The 27,265-nt window shown below is 45.7% G+C and overlaps 1 protein-coding gene across 1 annotated transcript in view; it reads right to left on the reverse strand.

Moving 5' to 3' along the window:
• Window positions 1-27,265, reverse strand: part of SOAT1 (sterol O-acyltransferase 1) — a 454,029-nt gene that overhangs the window by 107,403 nt on the left and 319,361 nt on the right. Inside the window, exon 10 of the mRNA XM_069641479.1 lies at window positions 799-844. Coding sequence (XP_069497580.1) covers window positions 799-844 — 46 coding nt within the window. The remainder of the gene's footprint in view (window positions 1-798; window positions 845-27,265) is intronic.

Below are 27,265 nucleotides of genomic sequence, written 5' to 3' on the forward strand. Positions count from 1 at the left end.
ACCTAAATGGTGTCCTCTACATAGCTGAGGGTAATAAGTGCGACTACGACCTCGAAAGAGAGGCAGGGGAAAGAGAAAGGCATTCTTAAAGAAAAGAAAGGCCACAAAACCCCACTCTCCCTACTGTGTATGGCCGGCGAGGCCAGGCCACGTGTTCGGCAGCGTCGAAGGATCCCCTCCGCTTGTCCTTCCGTCGAAGATCTTGTTCAGCGGAGAAACGGCTCTGCGTCGAGGGAGGGATCTACGTTATTGATATTATAACAAACGACCAAAGGTCGAAGAAACTATTTGGCAATGTCTCTCGAGGAGCTCCGCATAAAGGCGACCAGTAGCTGGGCGGAAAAAAACAATCTGAGGGACCTCGACGCGTGAGGGATTGTGGGTACAACGCACGTCACTATAGGGATAGTGTTACAGACACGCCTTGTCGACATCCCCTTTTCGACTACGAAAAACAAAATGCAATACTCCGCAGTGACCACTGGATGTCGGACCTATGCACAGCATGTGATTCTAAGCAGATTAACAAACATCAGAAGTATATATACACACACATACATACATGTAATCAGACGATTCAACCAAAAGGGCAGGAAAAAAAAGACTTTCAAATGAAAGTCTTTTAAAGCAACTGTTTCTTGGGGCCATGTAGATTGGACGTATGTCGTATACGTTTAACACTCACAGAAATGTTGGTTATTATGAATAAAAGGTCAAACACAATTGATATGGTTATTCTTACCCACAAGCAGCCAACAGGCGAACACAAAAACACAAGAAAATGGCAGAGGAACTCACCTGGGCAAATTTGGTCGCCACATAGCCCCATCGAATGGTTGGATTCCTATTCATAATGTTGGGTGAGTGGGGTAGGGGAGTGGTGGAGAAAAAAAGGAGATAATATAATTTGACATAACAGCTTATATGGTGAGGCAACACATACGTAATCATATTCAGAGTCAAAAAAGTTACATTGGTTTAGATTAAACACCTTTATAAACAGATTGCAAAGTCACACAAAATATTAATTCCATTTAAAGAGGTGTTGGGGTGGGTGCATATGTTCCAAAGAAAAATGTGGTGTGCATTCCACATTCTGGCCCTTCCCAAATTTGAAATGGATATAGAGAAACATTTCGTTAGGTATATTAACATCCACTGCCCCATTTATATTTACCAGTTACACAGCCGTTAAGGCAAAGGTGATGTAAAATGTGCATTTACCTAGAGAAGCACAATGAATCTTTAAAGTATGTCCAGCACTAAGTGTTCTCACTGCTTCAAGTAGGTCACGTGACTTTAGTTGCTTTTTGGCTCTTTACTGAATTCCTGAAAATCGCTTTTGGGATTTCGGTGTTTTGATGTGTGTAGATTTACAAATAAAGGAAATCAACTAGTACTGACAGTATTGGGGACGGATGAGAAAGGGTGTCCCATGGAAGTCTATTGGAGGAAAGCAGCAAAAAGACAATATTTCCCAACCTGTCAGTTACCACCTCCATGCTTTGAACAGAGCCCCATTTACCATCCGCATGAGCGCCCTACTGGCATATGTGGGGTATAAGAAGCGGTTGAGATGAAGTTTGTTTTTGATGGTTTTTAGCATCATTTTGAGACCTTACACTAATTTCCTGGCTTTTTTTCCCCTGGCCCTTTTTGCAAATGACGTGTTGTCCACCCCACGTGCCTCTAACTCACATCTTGGGACAAGTACTGGCCAGACCCTGCAGCTGCAAGTACAAAAGGGCCAAATGACTCACCATTCTGGTTAATCACAACTGCTACTTAAGTACTTCACCAAAGCTACCCCCACAGGAAGTGACCGGGATAGTTCAGGGACCTATGATGGCCTAAACCAGTTAGAACCAATATGGAGACTGCTATGGTGGGTTTGCAAGGAGCCCACATAATCGGGAAAGCCATTTTGGTCCTACCTCATTGTCACCCTGAATAAAGAATGACCTGAAACATAAAATGACAGCAGGATTTCAAAAATTCTAATTGGGACCAGAATCGCTAACAGCAAAGTACATTGAGCTATGAATGCGTTACAATGTTTTGCACCCTTTGCAACGCCAAAACTAAAGTCTAGCTGCCACCAACCAACTCCCTAAAACCGGTGTAGTGTGATCAACGATGGGCAGAAATGGGGGTGCGGGGCTGAGGGCCAACCCTGGTACGGGGCACCTCCAGGGAAACCCAATACTATATACCTTAAGTAATGTATAAATGGTCGCAATTTAGGAGAAGTCCCTCTAGCTACCAAAAAGAAATACTATAAAAGTGAGAGGAAAAGGCAAAGTTATAGGGCCCCAGAAAGGGGCAATAGAATGCCCAAAATAGGAATTCTGACAACATTGAGGGAGAGTGCTTGCAGGTAATCCAAGTATAACATTACAGACTATATGTGGTCTTTGCGACCATACGAAATTCCAGATGCTCCAGAGTCTTCTGAATGAACCTTTGTGTCATTCTACACACAACCATGGTCACAAAGTGCAGAGCTAACCCATACTTTTATCCTTGGATACCGGCAAGTACTCTCCAACAGCATACAGATATACATCTCTGAATTTACCCCCCCTGTTAGTTTGAGACCAGCTTGAACAGGTGTTTGTATGTAATATAAGGGGTCAGAAATGTGAGGCGGACAACTTTGCGAAGAGTTTCTAACTTCTGCCATTTTATTAAATAAAACAGGTTAAATAAACGCCTCACTTGCCCTACCCTAACATGGATTTCCCTTGCATTAGTAAACTAAAAGGAAAACACGCTAATCAAGGGATTTCTAACACTCACACTATTACAACAATCAAAACAAAAAAGGTATAATATGGCAACTCAATTCAACAAATGCATACAACATATAACCTGGTTCACAGTATAACCAATGTCTCTTGCAATGGAATGGGCGAACTGCGCTTCCCCAGATATAAACAAGGATTTTCTTCACAGTTCAAAGGAAAACCAAGGAAATCCAACTGTAACACACATAGTTCTGTTCTTTCAATGAAGTAACTTGTCAAAGTCAAAAGCTCTCACTTCCTGGAATGAGAACTCCTTCACACCTTTGGCAACAACAAATTATTTGTGATCTGCTTCAGGTTTGACAATTGGTGTTGTCTTAATGGTCTGCGCCATGAATTACTGCAGGAAGAATTGTAACCTTCTCAATCAGCTTTCACAATTCTTCCAAATGTCACAACTTAATATGTTGCTTTCCAATAGTACCACTCTTTAGCATTTTTAAAAAAATTATAATTTGTTTTAGTTTATCGTAAACATTTACAAAACGACTAAAAGGTAGATAAAATACATTCAACAATTATCTATTTTACAAAAATATGCAAAAAGAAAAATGAAACATACATCAACAGAAAACATTTCATAAAGTATAAACACGAGAAAAAAGAGGTTTAAAGAGAAAAAAAAAAATCATTTCAAACCAAAAAAACAATCAGGCAAACAATATTATGACTAAGCTATCAGTTGTCTTAGGTAGCAAATGGTTTCAAATAAAAATCTCAGATCTAAAATACAAGTGGTAATACTATAAATCGCTCTGTTCTCTATACCACAATTACTAAGAATATAAGACACCTCTTGAAAAGAAAATAACAAGTTTTATCAGATCTTAACTTAGATCACAAACGTTCCTCAAAAAGGAGGATACCCGAATGTTCAAGGTAGAAGAATTCTCATGTAACATTCTGTACCATATAAATTATTTATTTACATCCTGAGTTGATCGAACAAATTGGGCAAAATAACTTATCCTCTGAGACAAAAGACCTGGACATACCAAGAGGATATGTTGTAAAGTTTCAACTATCCCTCCTTTTTACAATACCTACACCATTTCCAATCGACAGAATTACTGTTTCTGATACAAATGATCTGATTGGTCAGCATTACATTAAATCTGAAACGCATGAATTCATTGCAATGTCTTTTGCTGGGATATTTCTTTAAGTACCCCTTCCATAATCGGAAACCATTTCCATGATGAACATGCATATTTGTATAATTTAGATTTCAAGATTCTATTCTTGGTTTTCTGCCAATCAAAGCCCATAAGGCTTACTTTGATTTTATTCGGTTTATTACGCAAGGATAAGACAGACATACCTAGCCCAGCTAAGCGTTGCATCATTTCAGTATGTGTAAGAGTTAGAGGGTTGACTATCGGCACAAACAAAGAGTATCCACATCTGCCATTTGACATTTTCTCCATAAACAGTCTTTTCCAGACTGCATAAATAGATAATGATGTTAAACCCAGTTCATATTTTATCAATTCGAAGGGGGTACATTTAGGTTTAAAAAAATAATAGTCCTCCAAATAGTAGCTTCTATGTATTTCAGATATTCATTCATCTCATTTGAAAACAAATCCATGCCATAGGTTAGACGAGGTATGATTTTTTTTTTTACATAAAACTCCTAGTGGTATCATAGAAAATGTTCCAAATTTTGTCTAAATTGCACACATTTGCCAGATCTCAAACTCTGCCTTTAGTTTGAGCTGGCATTTGTTCAAAGTAATAGAGCCGACCACAGAAAAATGATAGCCTAGGTACTTAAAAGCTGGTTGAGCTTTAATCGTTTTATCACCACACAGCCAAGAAAAGGCGTTTTCCTTCCTATTGGGTCTTCCAAAGCGAACAGTTACTGTTTTTGATGGATTTATTTTAAGTAATAAACTATGTATAAACTTCTCAAAAGCCTTTAGCAATCTTTGGAGACCAATCTTGGTGTTACCCACCAGAAGGAAGTCGTCCGCGTAAGCCATCCAAGATAAACAAACGTTATTTAATTTGGGACAGACCAAGCCCTTGTTGCTTAACGCTTTGTTTGCACCACTCTTATATAGATTGAATATAGTAGGAGCCAACATACATCCCTCTCCAAGACTGTTCGGAATGATAAGTTCTTTAGAAAGGAGGCCCTCAGAATTAAGTCAAACTTTCAGCCTGGTGTTTGAATACAGAGCCATAATGATATCAAGCAGATTTGAAGGGATATCGAGATTTTTTAATAGTTGCCATAATATTTTCCTATCCACCAGGTCGAAGGCCGAACTCCGGTCTATAGAGGTGTCATGATCTCTGCTTCCAAAAGATCAGGACTTGCCCGACTCCCTTGGAAGCAGACCCATAACCCCGGTTCCGAGTGCCAGCCAGTCCCAATTGGGACCTTTTGGACCCTGTCCTGGCGCCAGTGGCACCAGGCTCATAAAAATGCCCAGTCCCAGCGCTGGAAGCGCCGGGCTCATAATGCTTGGGTGGACTTACCTGCAGCAGACCATGCTGCTTACTTACCTGCCAGTTGAGCCCCTGATCCTCTTCTGTTTGGGACTACTTTTCCTGTTGGGTGGGGCAGGAGCCACTCCCTAGGTTCAGAACACTGGAACTCTTCTGGAAAGCAGGAACTCTTTTCTCACCTAGGCGTGGCTGTGGAAGGAGACACCTAAGCACTACAGGAGGCTATTTAAACCACACCCGATGGATGAATCTTGCTTTGCGTTATTCTGCATTCTCTGCAGCAGAACGCTCATCGTGTCTTCTGCTTCTGATCCTGGGCCTAAGGGAACAAAGGCTTACCATCCTGGAATCCAGTCTTCAGCAGCACCTGTAAAGACAAAGAAAGAACAGGTTAGCACTACGGTCTTCAGTGGCAGGGCATCTCTTACCTGGTCCATCGGCTGTCACCAACGCCTCGTGCTGCATTCCGGCATCTGAAAGACAAAGGCTTACCTACTCTTCGCATGCTCCGGAGGTCTTCGCACTGCATTCCGGCATCTGAAAGACAAAAGCTTACCAGCTCTTCGCACGCTCCGGAGGCCTTCGGCGCTGCATCCCGCATCTGAAAGACAAAAGAAGGTGCGTTTAAAGACATTGGGCAACTTTATTACTCACGTGCCATTACTCCTTCCCACGCCGAATCCAGTGGGTATTCCAGCACCCTTCAGCTTCTCTAAAGCTCCGAACTTGTACCTGCAAGATAAAAGGGACAGTTAGTGCGCATCGTGAAGCAGGCTACAAGCGCTTACTTGCGTGCTTCCAGGCGCTTCTATTCCTCACGCGGGTTCGATCCTCAACTCTCATCAGCCCGCCATCCGCCATCGCCGGAACCCTGCAAAACAAGAGATATCATTACAAAAGACTTTTAAGACATTTGAAGTGCCCAGAACTTACCGTTCGTGCAGTTAACGACGGACAGCAGTCCTCTGAGGTCAAGAGGCCTGCACCCTTATCCAGTGAAGAAACTGGTTACGGCACCCTGCCCCGAGGCAGATGGAGAGCTCGGCGTTCACTTACCTAAGGTGAGGGCGTTAACCTTTGGGGTTCTACAGGAGAAGAGAAAGGGAGGAGGAGAGAGGCACCCAATAACCCCAGTTCATTAATCCCATATTTTCTATCTGCAGACATCTTACTCTTCGAGTCAGACATACAGTGCACAGAGGTCCAGCCCAAAGAGCCAACCGTGTGTTACACGTCACCTTTGAAGATACGGTAGGACAAAGACTGATATGCAGGGAAATTTCTTCTCTGTGAAAAGAACAGTGAGCTAAAGACTTGGTTGAGACTCTCCCAGGGGCCATTCACCCAAGAACAAGTCAATGGGCTGTGTTCGTGCTGGTAGAGAGTTTCCCAGACACCCCTTCTTTTGCAAAATTAACTTTGGGTCTAACCCTAAGTTACCAGGGCGATCCAGACGTGGACCCCTTGCTCACTGTTCTTAGGGAGGCGCAGCTTCACCTCACTGATGATGCCCAACAAGGCTGAAACACGTGTATGGGGTTGCTGTGGTACTCTTGTTCAGAGGAGAATTGCCTAGCATTTCGGTGCTGGACTGCCTCTGGGCAGGACAAAGACTGATATGCAGGGAAATTTCTTCTCTGTGAAAAGAACAGTGAGCTAAAGACTTGGTTGAGACTCTCCCAGGGGCCATTCACCCAAGAACAAGTCAATGGGCTGTGTTCGTGCTGGTAGAGAGTTTCCCAGACACCCCTTCTTTTGCAAAATTAACTTTGGGTCTAACCCTAAGTTACCAGGGCGATCCAGACCTGGACCCCTTGCTCACTGTTCTTAGGGAGGCGCAGCTTCACCTCACTGATGATGCCCAACAAGGCTGGAACACGTGTATGGGGTTGCTGTGGTACTCTTGTTCAGAGGAGAATTGCCTAGCATTTCGGTGCTGGACTGCCTCTGGGCAGGACAAAGACTGATATGCAGGGAAATTTCTTCTCTGTGAAAAGAACAGTGAGCTAAAGACTTGGTTGAGACTCTCCCAGGGGCCATTCACCCAAGAACAAGTCAATGGGCTGTGTTCGTGCTGGTAGAGAGTTTCCCAGACACCCCTTCTTATACAGTGCACAGAGGTCCAGCCCAAAGAGCCAACCGTGTGTTACACATCACCTTTGAAGATACGGCATTCACCCAGTCAAGACCGGCGCCTCTGCGGGAATCAGGTGAGCGTTACAAGAGGCAACGAAGATTGGTCTAGCTCCTATTTTCATAGATTTGGTAATTAAAGATTTTAAAATTAGATCACCAAAATCAGTGCCAATGTTCTTTTTAAATCCAATTTGTTTCAAGTCTAAGATATGGTTTTCCATAATCCATTTTTGTAACTCTAACAATACGAGAGAAGAAAACAATTTGGACTCTGGATCTGCAATTGCTATTGGCCTATAACTGAATGGACACAGACAAGTGCCTTTTTTGAAAATTGGGATTATAATCGATACTCTCCAGGACAAAGGAATACATTTATATAGTAGGATATTCTCGAATAGCAACGAGAAGATATTTGACCAAATGGCTGGTTCAAGTTTCAATAATTTATTAGAAAGGTTATGAGGGCCAGGAACACCCATATTTTTTGATTTTTTAAAAAAGGCTAACTATATCAGCTGTGGTGAATTTTAATATCCATCTTGAATTCCGAGTGGTTTTAATAGGTTCCGTAATTCCTTTATTGGCATATAAATTTGAAAAGTGCCCCAACCATATATCTTCGTTAATTGCATTAAAAGTACTATTCTTCTGTGGTCTTTCGAGGTTAAGTTCCAAAAATGTATACAGTTTGGACCTCGCAAGGCTTTTATCACTGCTTCCCCATCCAATTGACAGCATTTTCCTCGATGGTAAATTAACCAATTTCTATAGCTTTGAGTTTCCTTTTCAGATTTAATATCTCTAGTGTTGGCAAACACGATTTTTGCACGTATCTAAGCTCCTTCCTAAGTGCACGTTTGCGAATCTGCCCTTCGAAATCAGGGTAATGTTTTTGGGCTTTATTTAGGCTTAAATTCAAGCATACGTGCTCAATCAAATTCTCCATAATAGAGGTAATATAAGGTGTAAAGTTTTGTATTGAGTGAAGATCCACCCGTTGGTAGTGGGACCGCATATCAAAATCTTTCACCATAGTTGCAATAAATGTGGCGTTTTTCTTTTTGGTCCATTTAATTAGATTACCCTTGAAATTGGACACCAGACCTTCATTATACACACTTTCATTTCATCTGTGGTATTTAACAGCAATTTCTATGGTTAAAAAACAATGCTCGCTACAGCTCGATTCCTTAATTGAACAAGTTACTCTCTTACCTGGTAACGTTCTTTCGATGGGATGGTCAGACGACGTATTCCATATCTATGACATGTAATCACCACAGGTGTGCTGCTTCAGAAAATCTTCGGCGTCTGCGTCCTGCGTCGATATGCCACCCTCTAGGACCTCCTCCGACAGCCGACGTCACTGGATGTTATAAGTAGGACGCACGACGCCCGTAGCCTCAGTTTTCGTTTTTTCCCCCCAGAATGTGTGGCACCAGTCTTCTGCCAGTCTGACACAAAGCCTTGTGGAAACGTAAGCTGCAATCGCATAAGAAATTCTGTAGCAGGGAAGGCAGGGAGGGAGCGATATGGAATACGTCGTCGGACCATCCCATCGAAAGAACGTTACCAGATAAGCAAGTAACTTGTTCTTCGAGGGGATTGGGTCCTCGACGTATTCCATATCTATGACAGACTCCCAAAGCAGTACCAATGCAAGGAGGTGGGAAAAGAATTTTGAATGCCCAATCAAATTGCGGAGTAAAGGACCGCCTTGCCAAAGGCCAGATCCTGCCCCCGGATGGAATCGAGGGAGTAGTGACGTACAAAAGTATGTACCGAAGCCCAGGTGGCTGCATCACAGATGTTACGAATAGGAACACCCCTCTGTAGGGCAGTAGAGGCAGCCATACCCCTGGTAGAATGGGCCCGTAAGCCGACTGGTGGGTCCTTACCCGCCAAGCGGTAACACTCAGAGATAGCCAAAATAATCCAGCGAGACAAAGTCGGTTTCGTCACAGCTTGTCCCAAATGCTTTCCAGCGTAACCAATGAAGAGTTGATCGTCCACTCTGACCCAGGACATGCATGAAATATAAAAGCTTAACGCTCTCCTAGGATCAAGCCTATGGAGCCTCTCCTCTTCCTTACCAGGATGTGGAGGAGGATAAAACACCGGAAGAACAACCTTCTGGCCTAAATGATATTCCAACACCACCTTCGGAAGAAAGGAAGGACGAACTCTAAGGACAACCCTGTCCTTATGAAATACAGTGAAGGGTGGCTTAATTGAAAGTGCCTGTAACTCCCTCACTCTGCGAGCAGAAGTGACCGCAACCAAAAATACAGTTTTAAGAGTTAACAGTCTCAAAGGGCATGAATGCAAAGGCTCAAACGTGGCACCCATCAGAAACTTGAGAACAAGGTTCAAATCCCAACCGGGCACCTGGAAAGGTGACGGAGGTAACATTAGTGAGCCCTTTCAGAAACTGAGAAATTAAAGGAATTTTAAAATAGGAACACTTCAGACGAGCGCTTAAATATGGACAGCGCCGCCAGGTAACCTTTAACGGTACCCACTTGCAAGCCCCTGTGGGCCAAAGAAAGCAAAAAAAGACAGAACCATGGGAATGTCACATGCAAAAGGATCCACATTCTTAACCCTGCACCAGTCATAGAACTTACGGCAATGGTACAGGGACTTTGTTGCTGGCCGTCTGGCTGAGAGCAACACCTCCATCACGTCTTCAGGGAGGTCCCAATCCTTATACCTCAACCTTTCAGAAACCAAGCATGAAGGTTGAGGGTTCTGACCTCCGGATGGAGAACCTGACCCCCGTCCCGTGAGAGCATATCGTCTCGGTAGGGAAAACGACGTGGAAGGCAGATGGACAAGTCGAGAAGGTCCGGGTACCACGTCCTCCTGGCCCACGCCGGAGCAATGAGGATCATCCGGGAACCGAACCTCTGCAGTACTTGCGGGATGACGGGGACTGGAGGAAACGCGTACAGCAGTGGCAACGACCATTCCACCACAAACGCATCTCCTAAGGCTCCTTTTGGAGGAAATTCCCACCAGCAGAACCTCTCGCACTTCCGGTTGACACTGGAGGCGAAGAGATCCACTTGAGGAGTATCTAAAAGGGCGACAATCTCCATGAGAATCTCCTGAGTCAACTCCCACTCGCGATAGATCACGCTCTGCCTGCTCAGAGCGTCCGCCGTCTCGTTTTCGTCTCCGGCCAGATGAACTGCAGAGATCGAAACTTCATGCTGGATTGCCCAGAACCAGAGCTGCATCGCCTCCCTGCACAGAGGAAGTGACCCAGCTCCCCCCCCTTTTTGTTGAGTTAGAGCATGGCCACTGTGTTGTCCGTCAGGATCAGGACATTCTTCTCTCGCACAGTCGGTAGAAAAGCCTTCAGGGCTAGCCTGACGGCCCTCAGCTCCAACAGACTGATACAGAGTCTGGACTCCGACAGACACCAACGACCGCCGACTGTCAACTCGTTGGCATGAGCTCCCCATCCCGTGAGGGATGCGTCCGTCACGATCGTCACCTCCGGCCAGGGTAGCCAAAATGGAGCCCCCTTCATCAGATTGTCTTCGACGGCCCACCACAGAAGGTCCTGGGCGACTGAGGACGGCACCTGAACAGGGTCCGACAACCTGCCGGAGGACTGAGACCACTGGAGCTTGAGTGCCCATTGCAAAGATCTCATTCGCAACCTGGCCTCTGGCACCAGAAGAATGCAGGATGCCATGAGGCCGAGCAATCTCAAGAAGTCGAACGCTGGGAGACTCTGGGCAAGCTGAAACCTGTGCACCATCTGCTGAATGTGATGAGCCCTCACCTAGGGAGGAAAACACTGCCCCAGGGACCTGTCGAGCACAGCTCCGATGTACTGGAGCCTCTGCGTTGGTGTCAAATGGGACTTCTTTAAGTTGAGGGAGAAGCCCAGCTTGTGGAGGGAGTGGCAGGTGACTGACAGATGATCCAGGACTTGGAGAGCGCGCCCTGATCAACCAATCGTCCAGGTAGGGGTAGACGTGAATCCCCCCTTTCCTGAGGTGCGCTGCCACCACTACCACGAGGTTGGTGAAGACCCTCGGGGCGGAGGTCAATCCGAACGGCAGGACCCGAAACTGAAAGTGCGAGTCGCAAACCGCGAACCTCAGGTACTTGTGCTTTGGATGTATCGGCATATGAAAATAAGCGTCCTTGAGGTCGAGAGACACCAACCAGTCCTGAAGTTGAAGGACCTGGAGGACGAGAGAGAGTAACCATCTTGAACTTGTCCTTCCTGAGTTTATTCAAACCGCGCAAGTCCATGATGGGTCTCAATCCCCCGTCTTTCTTGGAAATCAAAAAATAAGGGGAATACCATCCCTTGATCCTCTCCGCGACAGGCACCAGTTCTATGGTGCCTTTCTCCAGCAGGGATTGAATTTCCTGCGCAAGGAGCGGATCCGGAATCTTCAAAGAGAGATTCCCTGGTGGATTGTCTTGATGCCTCTGCCGGAGAGGAAGACAGTAGCCATGGGTTATGCTCTCCAGAACCCACACATCTGAAGTAATGGCGCGCCACTCTGCAAGATGCTGCGCCAGCCCTTCCCCAAACGGCGAACCATGGGACATGGCCTCATGACTGAGTTGAAGCGGCTGCGGCGTTGTCTGAGGGCAAGGAGGCAACAGCCCGAGCGGCCTTGGCACCTCGAGTATCTTGTTTTCCACCTCTGGCACTCCTACGGTGGCCCCTTTGACTGGCAGCTCCTCTCGCTTTACCAAAGGATGAGTAATAACAAAAAGGAACCTCCCGTCCATTGCTGTCCCCTAGGACGAAAAGGCAGAGGTTGGCGAACTGCAGCGCCCAACGACTTTGCTGCAGCTTTGGAGGTCTGCAACCTCTCAAGGCTCTCGTCAGTCTTGCTGCCAAAAAGATGTTCCTCGTCAAAGGGCATGTTAAGGAGCCGGGCCTGCACATCAGGAGCAAACCCAGACTTCCGCAACCACGCAAACCTGCGTATCATGGTGCTCGCCGCCATGGACCGGCTGACGCAATCTGCCATGTCCAGACCCGACTGAACGGCCTCACACATGGCATCCTTGCCATCCTGAACCATGGCAAGGAAACCATCCCGTTCGTCCCCTTTGGGAATATGTTCAGCCGCTTAGGAAACAGTTCCACAAAGTGTGCATGAAACGTGAAGGCACAGAGTTGGCAGCCTGAAGCGCCATACCCCCCGAAGAAAACACTTTCTTCGCCCAGCCGTCAAAACGCTTGTCGTCCTCATCAGGAGGGATGGTAGGATAAGACGCCTGCTTTGTCAAGTAGCAGGGGTCACTACTGGCTGGGTGGTATTTACGCACAAAGACTTGCCCACTGCCGGGAGACTCTCCGGAGCAGTCCAAGCCGCCGCCACCCTCCTCTGTAGAGCCATATGGAATGGCAGTACCGGGTCAGTTGATGGACCTTGGTCGAGGATATCCATAAGGTAATCCTGAAGAAAATCCCCTGGGGGAGCAGACCATCCCAAGTACTTGGTGACCCTGGACATAAGGTGCCGGTACGAGGAGTCGGCATGAGTGCCAGGCTCAGGCCTACAAAACTCCCACTGGCATCGTGCAGGGACTGCCGCAGGTCCTCAATTTGGCTATGGCCCGAGTGAATCTCGTCCGGCACCGTATCCGGAACCATGCCATCATCAGAGCCCTCATCCAGCTTGAGTTTATTTCAGGAGGTGGTGGTAAGAAGGCACAGAATGTGGAACATAGCCATGCTTGACCTTTGCCAGAGCCTTTCTAGGTGGTTCAACCGAGCCCTGGGGAAACCCCGTCGAAACAGCCTTGAAAGGCGTTGCAGCGTCGACACAGTCCTCGAGGCCGGAGCCCCGAGCGTGTCCCTCGACCGCCTGGGCGCCGACGTCTTCCTCGAAGACACCACAGGTGCACACGGTCTCAAGCGTGTCGAGGACCGGGACCTGGAACGGGCATGACGAGAACGATTCCCCTTGTCCAAGTGGGCCCTCTACCGCGAATCGTGCCGACCACCCGAGCCCGAAGGCGTGCGAGTGGTGTCTCTCGACCGATCACGACCCAGCCCACTCGGAGGCACGGACGGACCAGTGCCCTGCGATTCAAGAATTGCCAACAATTTCTTCCCAAAGGAAGCCCATTCCTCCGGCGTTGCATGCTTGGTGGGGTAAGCGACCCGCTGATGGGCGGAGTCCTCGGATGAGGACGGGGAAGGCGACCTATGACGGCACTTCCGGGAGTGCCTTGAAGAGGCAGAGGAGTGGCAGGACCGACTCCGGGACCGAGACCCACTGGACTTCCGACGACGAGGAGTCTCGTCCCTCGAATTGTAGTCGAAAGCCCCGCAGACCTTGACTTCCGTGGCTTGGACAGCTTACCTACCGATAACTTCTTGCGCTCCAACAAGGCTTTGGACGTGAGCGACTGGCAGTCGACACAGTCATCCATGTCATGGGCCTCCCCGAGGCACCAGAGGCAGGCGTTGTGCGAGTCCATTACCAACATCTTGGACCCACAGTCCCCGCACTTCTTAAAGCACGGACGCGGTGTGGAAGACGAGGTAGACATCTTCACGAAGAAAGACTTCACAATACGAACGGGTTCGAAGAACCGAGAAAGAACAGGAACTCCAAAGAGTCGAGGCGCGCCGAGATCTCCGAAGCGAACACGTTCGCTGAAAAAACGGAACCAAGGCTACGGGCGTTGTGCACCCTACTTATAACATCCAGTGACGTCGGCGGTCGTCCTCGAGGACGGCGTATCGACGTCATTGACGCAGGAGCCGAAGATTTTCCGAAGCTGCACAGCTGTGGTGATTACATGTCATAGATATGGAATACGTCGGAGGACCCAATCCCCTCGAATTAAAGTTGCACATATCCTTTGACAAGGCTACCGACAGAAAATGTAATCAATGATTGACTCAAGGCCTCTAGCCTTCCACGTATAGTAATACAGCAAATCGAGGCCCCATAATCCTGCATGATGGGTCCGTATTCTCCCTCGAAATTTGGTATTGCTCTCTAGTCTGACATGTATGTCGGGTTAGCTAAAACAACGTCCCTGTCATGACCCATGACCCTGGCCCTCACTGGCAAGTCAGCCTTCCACTTAGGGCCAGGTCAAAGGCCTTAAAACCTCATCCAAGACTCTTGGAGTCAGTCCTGGCCTCTGGCCCCAGGCTCATACACGAAGACCAACATTAGAATGAGACTATTTACTTGAGACTATTTAACGGGGGGGGGGATCAGCCAACATGGAGGCGCACACACAGCTCAGTTACAAGGAACTGGGCTATGCGGTCTAGTCTTTTGGGTGTGGCAGGCCTGGGACTATTTTACCTGCACTACTTTACCTGAGAATTATTTAAACCGCACCCAAACAGCAGAACATGCTTTGCGTTATTCTGCGGTGGGCAGCGTAACGCTCACTGTGTCCAGTTCTTTGATGCTAGGTTACCAGAAACCAAGGACCTGCAGAGAGAGAAGGAACACTACGAAACTTACCTGGAACACTATCCTGTCTTCAATCCATCGCCGACTTCAGATCCACTCACCTGAAGGTACGAACTCCATCATCCGGCACCGCATGCATCCTGGAATACCATAACCTGGAAAGAGGAGAAGGAAAGACAGCATTAGTAAGCGTTTACTCACGTTTCCTCCCGAATGAAGAAAGCAACACAATGCTTACCTGGGTAGTCATCTCCTAGTCCGTATAATTGCTGGAACGCGCTTGGCGAGGAACATCGCAATCTGCAAGGAGAGAAAAGACACAGGTTAGCAATATAAAAGGCGAAACAGCGCCGCGCATTACTCACCGGGCAGCATCGCGCACACCGCGCTTTCGCCTACCGGCCCATGCTCATCTTCAAACTGCATGACACCACCAAAATACCTTTCCATACCTAAAAGGAAAGAAGCAAGACATTATTCGAACTAAGAGGAACATAAGAACTGCATATAAAGACTGTAAAGCAGCAAATCTACAGAGTCGCAGCAGGCCTGGATTCCCACAGGGGGGCTTGCACCAGTGAAGTAGCTTGGTCGCTACTCACCCCCCCCCCACATCTACACGCACCTGGCACGAGGAGCCAGATGGAGAATCCACCTTTTACAATATTAAGGTGGGGCGAGGGACCAAGGGGGAGGAAGGAGTTGAGGCCAAGTGAGGTAGGAAAACAAAGACAATCTGGTATTGAATCCAGCTCTCCTATATTGCAAACCCATATTTAACCAGATGCCTTACCAAGGGATCGGGAGAGGGTTCGAGAGTGCAAATCATTCAACCAGGGCTGGGTGGCGTCCCTGTGGATACCAGGTGAGCGTAACAGTCCCCAGACAAACAATCACAATAACAATCAGCATTCACATCTCCTGCTATGACAAGCTGCCCACCTACATTCTTGAGGAGCCATAGTTCGATTAAGGTTCCTAATTTAATTAGTTCTTTTTCAAGTTGTTGGTCGACCAGTTCGCTGGGGTTCCAATATACATTTACAATTAATACAGACATACATTCTTTACTGATTCCAAGCTTAAAGGAGGCCACAAGGAAGTGGTGGGAAAAACACCATTCCCCAGTTTTTGTCAAATCGTGGAGTCTTTAGCTGCTATGATAAGACCCCCTTTAGGGCGCCCCTTGTTTACACCATGAGCACAATTGGATGTCACAATAAAGCCTTCCATACACAATTGAACTCTAGACCAGGTTTCCTGTAAAAGGATAAACTCAAACTGGGCCAAATAGCACATCAATTTTTCATTATGGATAAGATTGTAGCTGTGAGGGATTCCAGCTCACAATCTTTAGGGTACTTTAAGAGCTAGAGGGACTTTCCCAGTTGTTTAAGCAAGTCAATAGACTCACGCAAAGACAGGGCAAGCCACCTCCAGTCTTGTTTATTCAGCTCAGAATCAATTTTGGAGTTGATCCTACCCGAGTTTGATTCTTGATAAGCCCTATCCTGTTTCATTGGTCTTGATGCCAGAATTTGAGCCGCTGGCATGGAAAACTTATGCTCGTATATATCAAACCCACGAGATTGCAGTTTTGCCTCTTTCAAAAGAAGGGACCTCACCAAAGGTGAGAGTATGACAAGTCGTACATAATCATACCTATATTATCTATTAACTATGTCTGTAGACAGGATCAAGCTTAGCTCTGGAATTGTCGCAAATAGGGATAAAATGTTGGGTCTATTGAAGGATATGTTGCCATCGTCGTTGAATGTTTTAATAATTAACCCTGGTGTCTCCGGAGAAGCCGGCTGTTTAAGGTCTGTGTCTTGGTGGTTTGAAGCCCTTTGGTCACCATCATCACCCATGACATTCTTCATGATAGGATAGACACCACCCCTAGCCCTCTCCAAATCATTCCCTTCATGTTTTTCAGGAAGGATTTCCAAGGTCTTAGTTTCAAGAATTGGATCTAACACATTACACCTTGGTTCTGATGGAAAATTGTCCTTAAAGACCTTAAAGATAAATTGACGAAACGCCTCTTCACTCGTGTCTCGGTCAACCCCCTCCACGAGCTTCTGCTACTGCCTTTGTGGGTAAAGTCCCAAGAGTTATGGTGTTGGTAAGGTCTTGATCAAACACATTGGGTTTGACTGCATAGTTATTTCAGATGCTGTCCAGTCAGTGTTCCCCATACCAGAGTTAACGGTTAGTCCCCTTCCGACAGTCACCTGGCTTCCTTTTTACCCTAGCACTGGTTTCACGGGGTCCCTCAAGGCTATTCTGTCCCCATGCAAGTTTTACTAGTAATTTTGTGTGTGGGGAAGGTTTTAAAAATGTCATACATTGCTTCCCTTGTCTTTCATAGTGTCACAAAGGGCATGCTCCCCCTTGGAAAATACACCCAATGTGGCTTGGACGTTCGTTCCTTTAGGGTCTGGCAGGACAGGGTGCATAGAAATTTGTTTTCTTTGGGCTTAAACCTTTAATTTCAACAGCAGAGGTTGCACTACCATCATCCTCTATTGCGTTTTTTAGATCAAGGTCCCTCATGAATTTTCTAGATTACTTTTTGAGTGCCTCATTTTTTTTCTTTACTTTGGCCAGTTTTTTGCTCTGTCTTTTTGATATTTTTATTTCAAAATCATCCTTGCCCACCGTACTCTGGGCCTCGCTTGTTTCGACGACATTATCTTTATCATCCACACTACTTATTCTTGCTGTGTTGCTTTCATCAGGCCACCCACATTCAGCTTCCTGAGTCCCTGATATTGTTATTATCTCATCTGTGGTTAGTGAGTTAACTACCCCCACCTTCAATTTTTCACCATTGTCACCCCTTCCCACAGTCCTCAGTGTGGTTTTCTCAACCTTGAATATAAGGGTAAGTGACTCACTTAATCTGGAAGGTAAATTCCCTAGTTCTGTGGCTAAACTCATAATAGCTGCCATCTGCCTTCTCAATTCGGACAGCATCAATCTGTTGAAGATACCAATCATTGTAGTTAAGTCTGATCCCTCTGTTGGATAAGTGGGATCAGAGATGCTCCCTGTACATTGATCAACAGACTTATGCTCATTAGATGGAAAAATATAAAGCAGATCGGCAAGGTTGTCATAACAAACTTCTCGGCTTTTGTAAGTCTTGCACAACCGGTACCGTTTCAGTTTCAAGAATAGTTAATCCTTTTAGTTTGATTGCATCACGGGACCCTGTTTCTTTAAAGAGTAGTTGAGCTGGATCAATTGGATCCTCAGTTGTTTTGGCCATGGATGAACAGTTTTGAGCACATTGTAGTAACGCTTCTTCATCGTCATTGAAGTCGGGTAGCGGGAGTGCCGCTGCACGGGCTAGACTAGCTAGTCTAGTGCTTACTGCGGCAAAGAAGTCTGCTCCCGCTTCTTTCCTCATTACAGGGAGTTAATTTTTTCTCATTTTTTATGTGTAAAGTTTGTATACAAGAAATCAAACAAATAGGGGTACAAAACGCAAAATAGCACCTCATTACTATGGCATATGAATGAGCACTTGCTGCTATCGTAGTAGAACCACCAGCCCCCGTCCACCCGCAGCCCAACAGCATACACTTACGGATGCGCACGCGAGATGCGCATGCACCGCATTGTTATGGAAACGCTGCACCCATAGAATTCGAATGGGGCGGGGCTGTGTGAAAAACAAGGATACTTGTTGTAATTTCAAAACCTGCACACAAAAAAGAAAAAAAAATACAAACAAAAGCAAGAGAGTGCGTTCCTTCTACTGCCTTGAGTATCCCTTCACCATGTTTTTTCGGGGCAATCACCTCTTGCCCTACGTTTCTTCTCACCTGCCCATGTACCAAAACAGATAAAGTGCTTCAATGGTAACTTCCACAGTAGAATAACAATAACTTCAATGGACTTCTTTATCAAACCCAGATTAACAGCTTCAAGCAATAGAACAGTGACATTGATCCTTATACGGACCTCTCCACAAACTATGCTCATCTCCCTCTGGATAACAACCTCCATAGGCACAGCCTGTTCGACACCTTTCACTTCTGCGTCAATAGCGAAAATAATGGTCAGGATTCAAGTCTTTTCCTGCTATTTTGGCTGTAGCAATGTGCATCTAAATTGACCACAATGTTAGGTATTCCCGATCCTGAATGGCAACCTTTACAACCTTGGGGCTTCTCGCCATTCCCCTCTTGTGTTTGGCAATCTTTATAGGACCGATATTGCCAGTTTCTCAATGTCTCTTGGCTTAGGTATTGGTTGTATGCCTAGGTTTCTAGAACAACTTCCCCACCAGCTTGTTGGTGTTTGCCCAAACTCACTTTCATTATCGCACATCGTATGTTTACGATGGGCCACTTTTGCAAGTCTGCTGCAGTTCAGTAGTCATAAGATTTACTAGCTTGCCTTTGGAAAGGTGCAATGATTCGGTATTCGCAAGATTAGCTTGCCTTTGTAAGTTTGTAAGAGTTTGGTATTTGTGATGCTTATTAGCTGTTTTTTGTACGTTAACTACACTTCAGCATTTGCAACGTTGCTTATACAGCCTTTCACCTGCTTGCAAGTGATCCTGTCTGCACTGAACACACAGCCTGCACCGGAGCACCCCATAGTCAAGTGCGTGGCTTAGACTCACCGTGTAAGTCACTTTCAGGAGCTCCTCTCTGCATTCGCAGGACTGCTGCAACTGTGGCTTCTACCGACCAAGCGCACCTTCTCTCTTCAGTCGTCGCCGCCAACGCCATGTTGATTTGAAGAATCTGACTCCTGACACTACGCCTGCAGCATGATGCAGTCTTCCTAGATAAGCGTTTCTTCCCCATGCTTCCCCTTGTGCAACCTCTGCAGTTTAGGAAGATCAAGGCACAGTTCCTCTCAGGACTCGCAACGGCCCAGGCGTCTTCTCGCTCCTCTACTCCATTCTCCAGCTGCATACACGGCCCGTACTTCTGCTTTTCAAACTGCTTCTGCTTCTTCTCAACTACCTGCACCCGAGGAGGCCTTTTATACCTTCCAGTCTCCCTCATGTGTAGGTCATTCCTGTTAATAAACTGACCATTTCTATATCCCTCTTCCTCATCTCAGTAGTTATGGGACTTGAAGTCCTGAATAAGTTTGTTTTCATTACTCTTTCCCCATCGTGAGTTTGATATCCACTTTCTACAACATTTAACAAAGGAGTTAAACATATTACAAGAGCCTGTCATAAGGCACGTTTAAGAAGTGGAATATGGTTCTTGGCTCTTAAGACTTCAGTTATTATACAACTTCCTCTTATTAGGTTTTTGGGAACTTGGGGAATTTGTAACTACATAAATATCTTGGGTTATAACAGGATATTTGTTATTCTTACCACCACAATGTTTATGGTTTATTTCATTCTCACTCATACGGTCACCTTGTGGAATAATGGAATTATGATAGCAACACGCCGTTACATAATGTGCTATTGGTGGAAGGTCCTCTTGAAAAGAGGTTAAATGATGTGTCTCATCCCACAGGTATCCCGCACTCTCCTCACGGGAGGTCCTCTCGCAGTACACCATGCCCAAGGTCAGCATCAGGAAGGGTCTGCTTTTCCCTGGCCACCCGAAGGATACTTTAGGTAGGGTTTCAGTGAGGGATCCATAGAAATCACAGTAAAGAGTTACTAGAAGGTTGTCCTGTGCACAGGATGAGAAGGGGTTAATCCTTTCCTGCGTCGAGTGACCAGGGTGAATGACAGCACTGGTTCTAATTGAACAGGCCTCCTTGACAGAGTGGTTTACAATTAATGTGTATTGCTAGGAGACAGATGACCTGGCAACTAATTGCATCAATAAGAGAAAAGAAGGCTTATAGTTTTGCTCCTTCGAGATTGAATTGAGAAGAATGGATTCATGCAAGGGAAGATTTTTAATACCTGTCCCAGAACTCTGTCTGAAAGATTTTCAGGATCATTGACTTAAGGAGGGGATGCCCAATCAACATACAATTACAGACTATCTGAATTAGAATTATCTGGCTCTCAAAACCTCTGGAGTAACCCACCCAAGAGGGAGACTACCTATGGAATAGGCAGGGTATAGCCCCTGTGATCGTTTTGATTGCAGGAAGCTGCAGGTTATGACCAGACAGACTGGCTGGTACGATGATCATATTTATACAACTACTTAGAGAGGCCTAGCAGCCCTAGAATGCTCCCAATTCACGTACACTTCTACCAAGAAGGTGAAGGTTCAATATCAATTCATTAAAGCTCTACCAAAATGTGGAGATTCAGCAGCCACTTGACACCTCAAGATATGTCACTATATTGGGAGAGTAGCACACATCAGCCGATAATGGCTGAATTCATCTCCAGTTCTATTAGGGTGCAGAGGTTCCAGCAGCCCCTGTAATGTCGAAAAGCTTTAGCAGGTGCACCACGCCAATACAGCTGTTAAATGAAGGTGCCAATAGGGGTGTTGATGTGTAATAAAAGAGGAGCCCATAGTTACTACTCACAGATGTGCTTCTCCCCCTCCAGACCTTCGTGCCCCTCCACTGCCTGAAGCAGGTGTCAAATCTGAGGCAAAGAGAAACATCTCTGGGGTCACTTTTGTGGCTTTCGCTTTGCACCTAGGGGTCTGGTGATAAAGTGCTGAACTTCTGGTGGAGTAATAATTGGTGTTGACTGCTGTTTTCCACCCTTATCAACCAACTTCTCTAGGCAGCTGTTAAGCAAGAACTAATGTAGTAACCCTGTGGGAGATTACACAACCCTGGTTCTCTTAGTATTAGTTAACCCACCTTTTGCTATAGGCCTGTACTACACAGGTTGGTTGAGTGACTGAGCAGCCAGGCTTATCTCAAGAGGGGTACATGTGAGCTGTAGAGCTGTAGCAATTAAATCCACCAATACAAGTATCCAAATAACACTTCTACACAAGGTTTTTGTTATAAATAGTTATAACAGTAGTTTTTAAATAAGCATTCTTTAAAAAGGGCAATGTATGTAACAAATATACTTTAAAATTCTTTTCCAGAATCAACACAAAGCTAGTCAGACCCTCCAGGATTTTGCGGCATAAAATGGCAAATTTTGTGGCACAAACCTTTATTTATGGCGCCATTTTTGCAGCACAATTTTTATTGACTGGAGGGTGCAAGATGGGTACACTGCAGGAAAGAGGCCGGGTGCAAGGCTACAAGAGAGCCAGGGTGTCAATATATGTATCTTTTGTATCAAATAGGAAGAGTCCTAGATGTCTCTGGCTTGGCAGAACAGGGTTTGTTTTGGCAAAGGTTTCTGGTTTAACGTGCATGCCTATTTAATATTATTAACGTTATTAATCATTATCAGTTGCAATGCTGAAAATGTTCCCCTTCTATGTTCCCCAATGCCGCAAACACCCACTCACCTCTCACCCAACACACCTCACACGTCTCACCAATTCCCCATCACAACTTGTATTTTTGAACCTCACGCTCAGTCATACACATACTCACATGCTCTGTCACACTGCCAAGTCACAAGTTGCGCTCTCTAGTCCCTACCAAACTGCAAATCACACTCCCAACTCACACTGTAAGCTCCCCAATTCCTCCCGCAGTATACAGTCCTTCATTCTTGCATGCTACTTCTGCATCTTTAATCCTTTCTCCAATTCTATCACACTCTTCCCTCATCCTTTCTCCCAATCTGCAGCTTACTGCCCCTTTCTGGCCAACCCCTCTCTGCTTTTGGCCCACTACTACCCCTGAGCCCACGTTCCTTCCACTTTCTGTACCTCTGCTCTCTCTGATTTCTGGCCCACCGCCCCACTGCATCCACTCTGCTCTCTTGCTCACCACTTCCCCCTCCGACCCACTGCTCTCCCTGTGATCTCCCTTTGCTTTCTTGCCTATCATGCTACAGCTCACCCATCTCACTCCTTTCTCTCACATATTGTGACTATTTTTCAATTTTTTAATTAAACTGTAGATTTTGAACTAAAAAGATGGGGCATCTGAAAATAGAGCAGAGTATGTGCTGTTTTTAGATAACCCATTTTTGGAAATAAGCAGGTCACCAAAGGTGACCTGCGCATTTCCACGGGGCTGAGCTGAAGCACAAATGATGCACTGGCCAGCCATGTTGAATACGTTTGTGTTGGCAGCGCTCTCCCGACAATGGTCTACAGGCTCCCTATGCATTTCACCGTGACTGGCCCTTAAGGGTCGTGCCACTGTAAAATGCAACCCAAAAAAACACATTTCTATCCCATTTGGGGAACAGAAATGCAAGTGAGACAGCAGCTGTCACACTTAAAAATGTTTTTTTTAAAAGTTTTGCATGAGTCAGTAGGGTCAGTAAAGACCCTATAAAGCAGTGGCACCCCTCGTGCATGTATTTGAAGTGGGCGCATAGGGTGGCCTACAGTTTCTGCTCATTTAAAAGTACATTTTGCTTGTCAATTTGGGATGCACTTTTAAATCTGCAGAAACGCCCCCTGATTTGCGCAAAGGGGTGAAAAAGGACATCTGAATGGGTGCATATAAGAAGCGTCCATTCAGATGTCCTTTGTGGATTGGACTGCTCTTTTTTTTGTTGCTCAAGTGATGAGATGTGCTAGCGCATTTAATTTCTTGAGTCCAAAAAAAAAGTTCAGAAACTGGCCCCTTGAGTATATATTTTTTTTGTTGCAAAAATGGCCATTTTTGTGGTGTTTTTGCAAAAACTGCCATTTTTGCGCTTTTTTGCAAAAACTGCCGTTTTTCGCTGCATTTTGCAGGATCGCAAAATCGCTATTAGCTGGAGGGTCTGGCTAGTAGATACTCTTATGGGATGCTTCATACACAATTCCTACACCCCGAGGTGACTTCACTAACTAGGACAGTAATGAAATTTATATATCACTAGTACACTTTGTAGATGCTGAGGTTTGTAGAAAGGAAAGGTTAAAGGAAGGAAAAAGGTTAAACAGGTTCTCAGAGCATGTGAGCACTTTTAAATCTCCAAATGAAGTCTCGGTAAAAACCTTTCCCAGCAATAAAAAGTAAAAACCAAGTTATCAGTAAGTATCAAAGTCAAATGGACTAGAAGAGTCTGCAGGGAGCCAGGACAGCTAAAGTCAATTGGAGCAGTCTATGGAGCTGAAGCACTTCTTAGATCACAAAGTCTTGCACAATGTTAGAGAGTTTGTTGAAGAAAAATCACTGTAGGGTCACAAGCTGTTACACCTGTGAATGGTATAGCTCAGATCAACTCTAGTAAGGTAGCTACTGCAAGTCTCAACTGAGAAGAGCAAAGCAACAGACAATGAGGTACATACCCCAAGTCAGAACTGCACCTTAGGTTAGAAGAGTGGTCCAGCTGGCTTCCATCTGGTTGCAGTGATGCAGATCCTGTGTTCCTGGGCCTCAGTCATGGAGAAAAGAGGCAGGTCGTCTGGAGGACGCCTGCACAGCAATTCGGATGTCGGCGGCAGCTACGGGGTCTTTTCAGGTCAGCAGCACTTTGCGGTTGGTTTCAGCGCACGGTAAACCGCACCGCCGCGGATCTTGGATACTAGTTGGGCGTGCTGCACTCTGGTGAGGTGACTCAAGCTCTGGTTGTCCTGCTTCTGGAGGATCCTGGGGAGACTCCCGGCCATAAGCTCCAGATCACTGGCGTCGCACTAGACTATGGATTTTTCTACCCCTGGCTCTCGGTTCCTGCAGCAGCAAAGAAGTACAGCCAGTCGGGGAAGGTGGTCCAGTGGAGTTTGTTTCGGGGTTAGTAGGTCCCACTAACCCAGGGGAAAAAGTCATCCATTCCAGAGCTACGCTTGTCGATTAGAAAAAGGAGTTTCATCACAGCAGAAGGGCTTCACCGGGCAATTCAAAGGTCCAGGATGATGCAGCAAGCTTCGTTCACGGTTTCTGAAAGAATAGTCAGCCAGCCAGCCAGCCAGCCAGCCAATCAGGACTGGGTGCATTCAGGCATTCCGAAAGACAAAGGACACAGGAGTTTCAGGCACCTCCCTCACTTCCTGCCCTTACAGACACACTGGAGCCAGAGGCGGGTTTCAGTATTGAAGCCTGCCAAAGGCAAAAACGAACAAAGGGCTCAAACCTGGCTAGGCGCGCAGAGTAAACCCAAGAAAGACCTCACAAACAGAAAATGGCGAAAAAAAGAGGACAGGGGCCATTTTGACAAAATGGTCACCCATGGGCACTTTACTGTAGCCAAGGATTCAGCCTGCGGTAGAAAAGCACAATGGTAGGAAAATTAAACCACTGCCAGACATTTAAAGTAGTGAGGGTAACATAAAAAATGTTACATGAGTAGGTAGGAAAAGGGGCTACTAAGCGACCCCCCAGAACTCCACATAAGATGGTGTGTGCTGGACCTATAAAGAGAAAAAGTAAAGTCAATTTCACTTTACTATTCTTGGGAACAGTAGTTCTCACACAAAAAGATATTAAAAAATAAAGAACACATACTCCAAATCAGGTCAAAAAACACAAGAGTGAGAAAAAGGGCTCACTCACTCCAGGGTTAAAGTTAAAAAGTCCTAAAGTCCAGAAAAAGATACATTGATCATGGCTCACCCTCTGGTTCAGCAGGATGGGTATTAATTAGGTACTGGAAGTTTATGAGCACTTCCAATGAATTTATGAGCCAACATCCCATTATGGATCATCAAGTACGAATTTCCTTTTGTAAATCAGAAACTAATTCTAAAGCCTGCCTATTAAAATTACGACTACGGACATACAGAAAGTGTTGCTCCGAGTTGGTCATTGCTGAGGGTGTTTATGTACATGCTACAGTTTGAGGGAAACAAGTGATCCTGAGTTCTTTCCCATTTTAGGGGCTTGCTATACATTGCCCCCCCTTTAGCTAGGTAGGGGCACATACCTGTCTTAGGATGGACATTCTATAGTTGAGGACATCATAGTAAAACAAGTGGTGTATGCCATGTCCACATCATGCTACGGGTAGCACCATGCCTGCCTCTCAGTGATGGTTTCCAAGAACAAGCACGTGTGCATTTAAAAAGGGGTTACACACGCTTCAAGTTAGACATCACCCTCACGAGAAATGTGCAGCTAGTGGGTGAGAGAAATGTGATAAGATGTGTGTGTAAGGGAGCGAACAGAGAAAGGCCATGGATTATACAAGTGGGTATGGCAGAAATGGACAAATAAAGTGGCTGTGCGTGTAATTAGGGGCACTAGAATATTGCATGTTTTTAAAGTGACACTGTGTGTGGGTATGGCAGGAGTCCGGGATAGTGTAGGTGGAAGAAATACAGCTGAGTTTATAAGCAGTTGAAGTGTTTTTGCTGATTGGTGTTTTATGAGGCAGTGTACTGGGGAATGTATTCTGAAGATGCATTGTAGACACGGTCTTGGGCGATGCCCTGGGCACAGTGCCCATCTTTGAAATGTGGCCATAGTTCATGACCAAAGCCTATGCACTGTGGGTAGTGGCACTAGACTAGGGCATGGGCATTGTAGGAGCCTGTGGGTGAAGACAGAAGCATTAAAGCTAAGTGTGGATTATTGTGACTAGATATTCAGTGACAATCCTAACAGAAAATGTTTAATAAAATCAGAAATTAAAGAATGCATGTTCACAAAAGAATGATTCAGTATACCACTGACAACACCAAAATTAGTTGAAGACCCGGTAAAAGGAGTTATTACTAATATTAGAGAGTTAAAAGAACTATGACAGTGAGCCACACGTAGGTAACACAGTAAATGCTTTACTTGGCAGTTCATATATGTAACAACCTGCTAGGTTCTGCTTTAGTGCAATTGTTCTGCTCAAGGGATTATTATGGACTGTACACTACTTTCCAAGCACCCACTCACGTATTTTCCCCTATCAAGCGCCAATGCTACACAGCTCAATTTTTCCCAAAAGTAACCTATAATTGTTTATACAACCTATACATGATCATGGAGATATCCGGGTCTCTTGAGCCTCAGTACTGGGTCTTGCACACCTTTTTTGGTGGAATACCAAGTGTCTACTACCTTCTTATTGCGATAGATGGGATAAGACATTTGGCACATAAGATGGTGTACCCTTTGGCAGAGGAAGAAGCCTGCATGCACGATTTCCGCCTCTGCCTTGACACCTAACCAAACCCCCACAATTGCACACTTGCCAGTCATGGTCTTGATTGTGTGGGGATGTTTTTCTACTACTGGCAGCAAGCAAGACCACCCTCCCAGGAGTCGGAGTTTGATCTTAACCTAGGCTCCTACTTCCGCCTTTGTCCCTTTTAGTGCGTTTGTATTGTCAAAGTCAATTTGCTTGCTTGTCATACCCTGTCCTTTAGTCATGCATAATCTAAAAATTGGACACCAGCTTTTCTCATCCAGGTAGGGCACATTTGTGTTTGATCTGCGAACCCTTCGGATTTCAAACAGGTATACTAGTGGTGTGAAGCGATTAATGATCTTCACTTTCACAACTTCTTT

Source organism: Ambystoma mexicanum, chromosome 1q, assembly GCF_040938575.1.
Source record: "Ambystoma mexicanum isolate Mex_15411 chromosome 1q, UKY_AmexF1_1, whole genome shotgun sequence".
NCBI lineage: Eukaryota > Metazoa > Chordata > Amphibia > Caudata > Ambystomatidae > Ambystoma > Ambystoma mexicanum.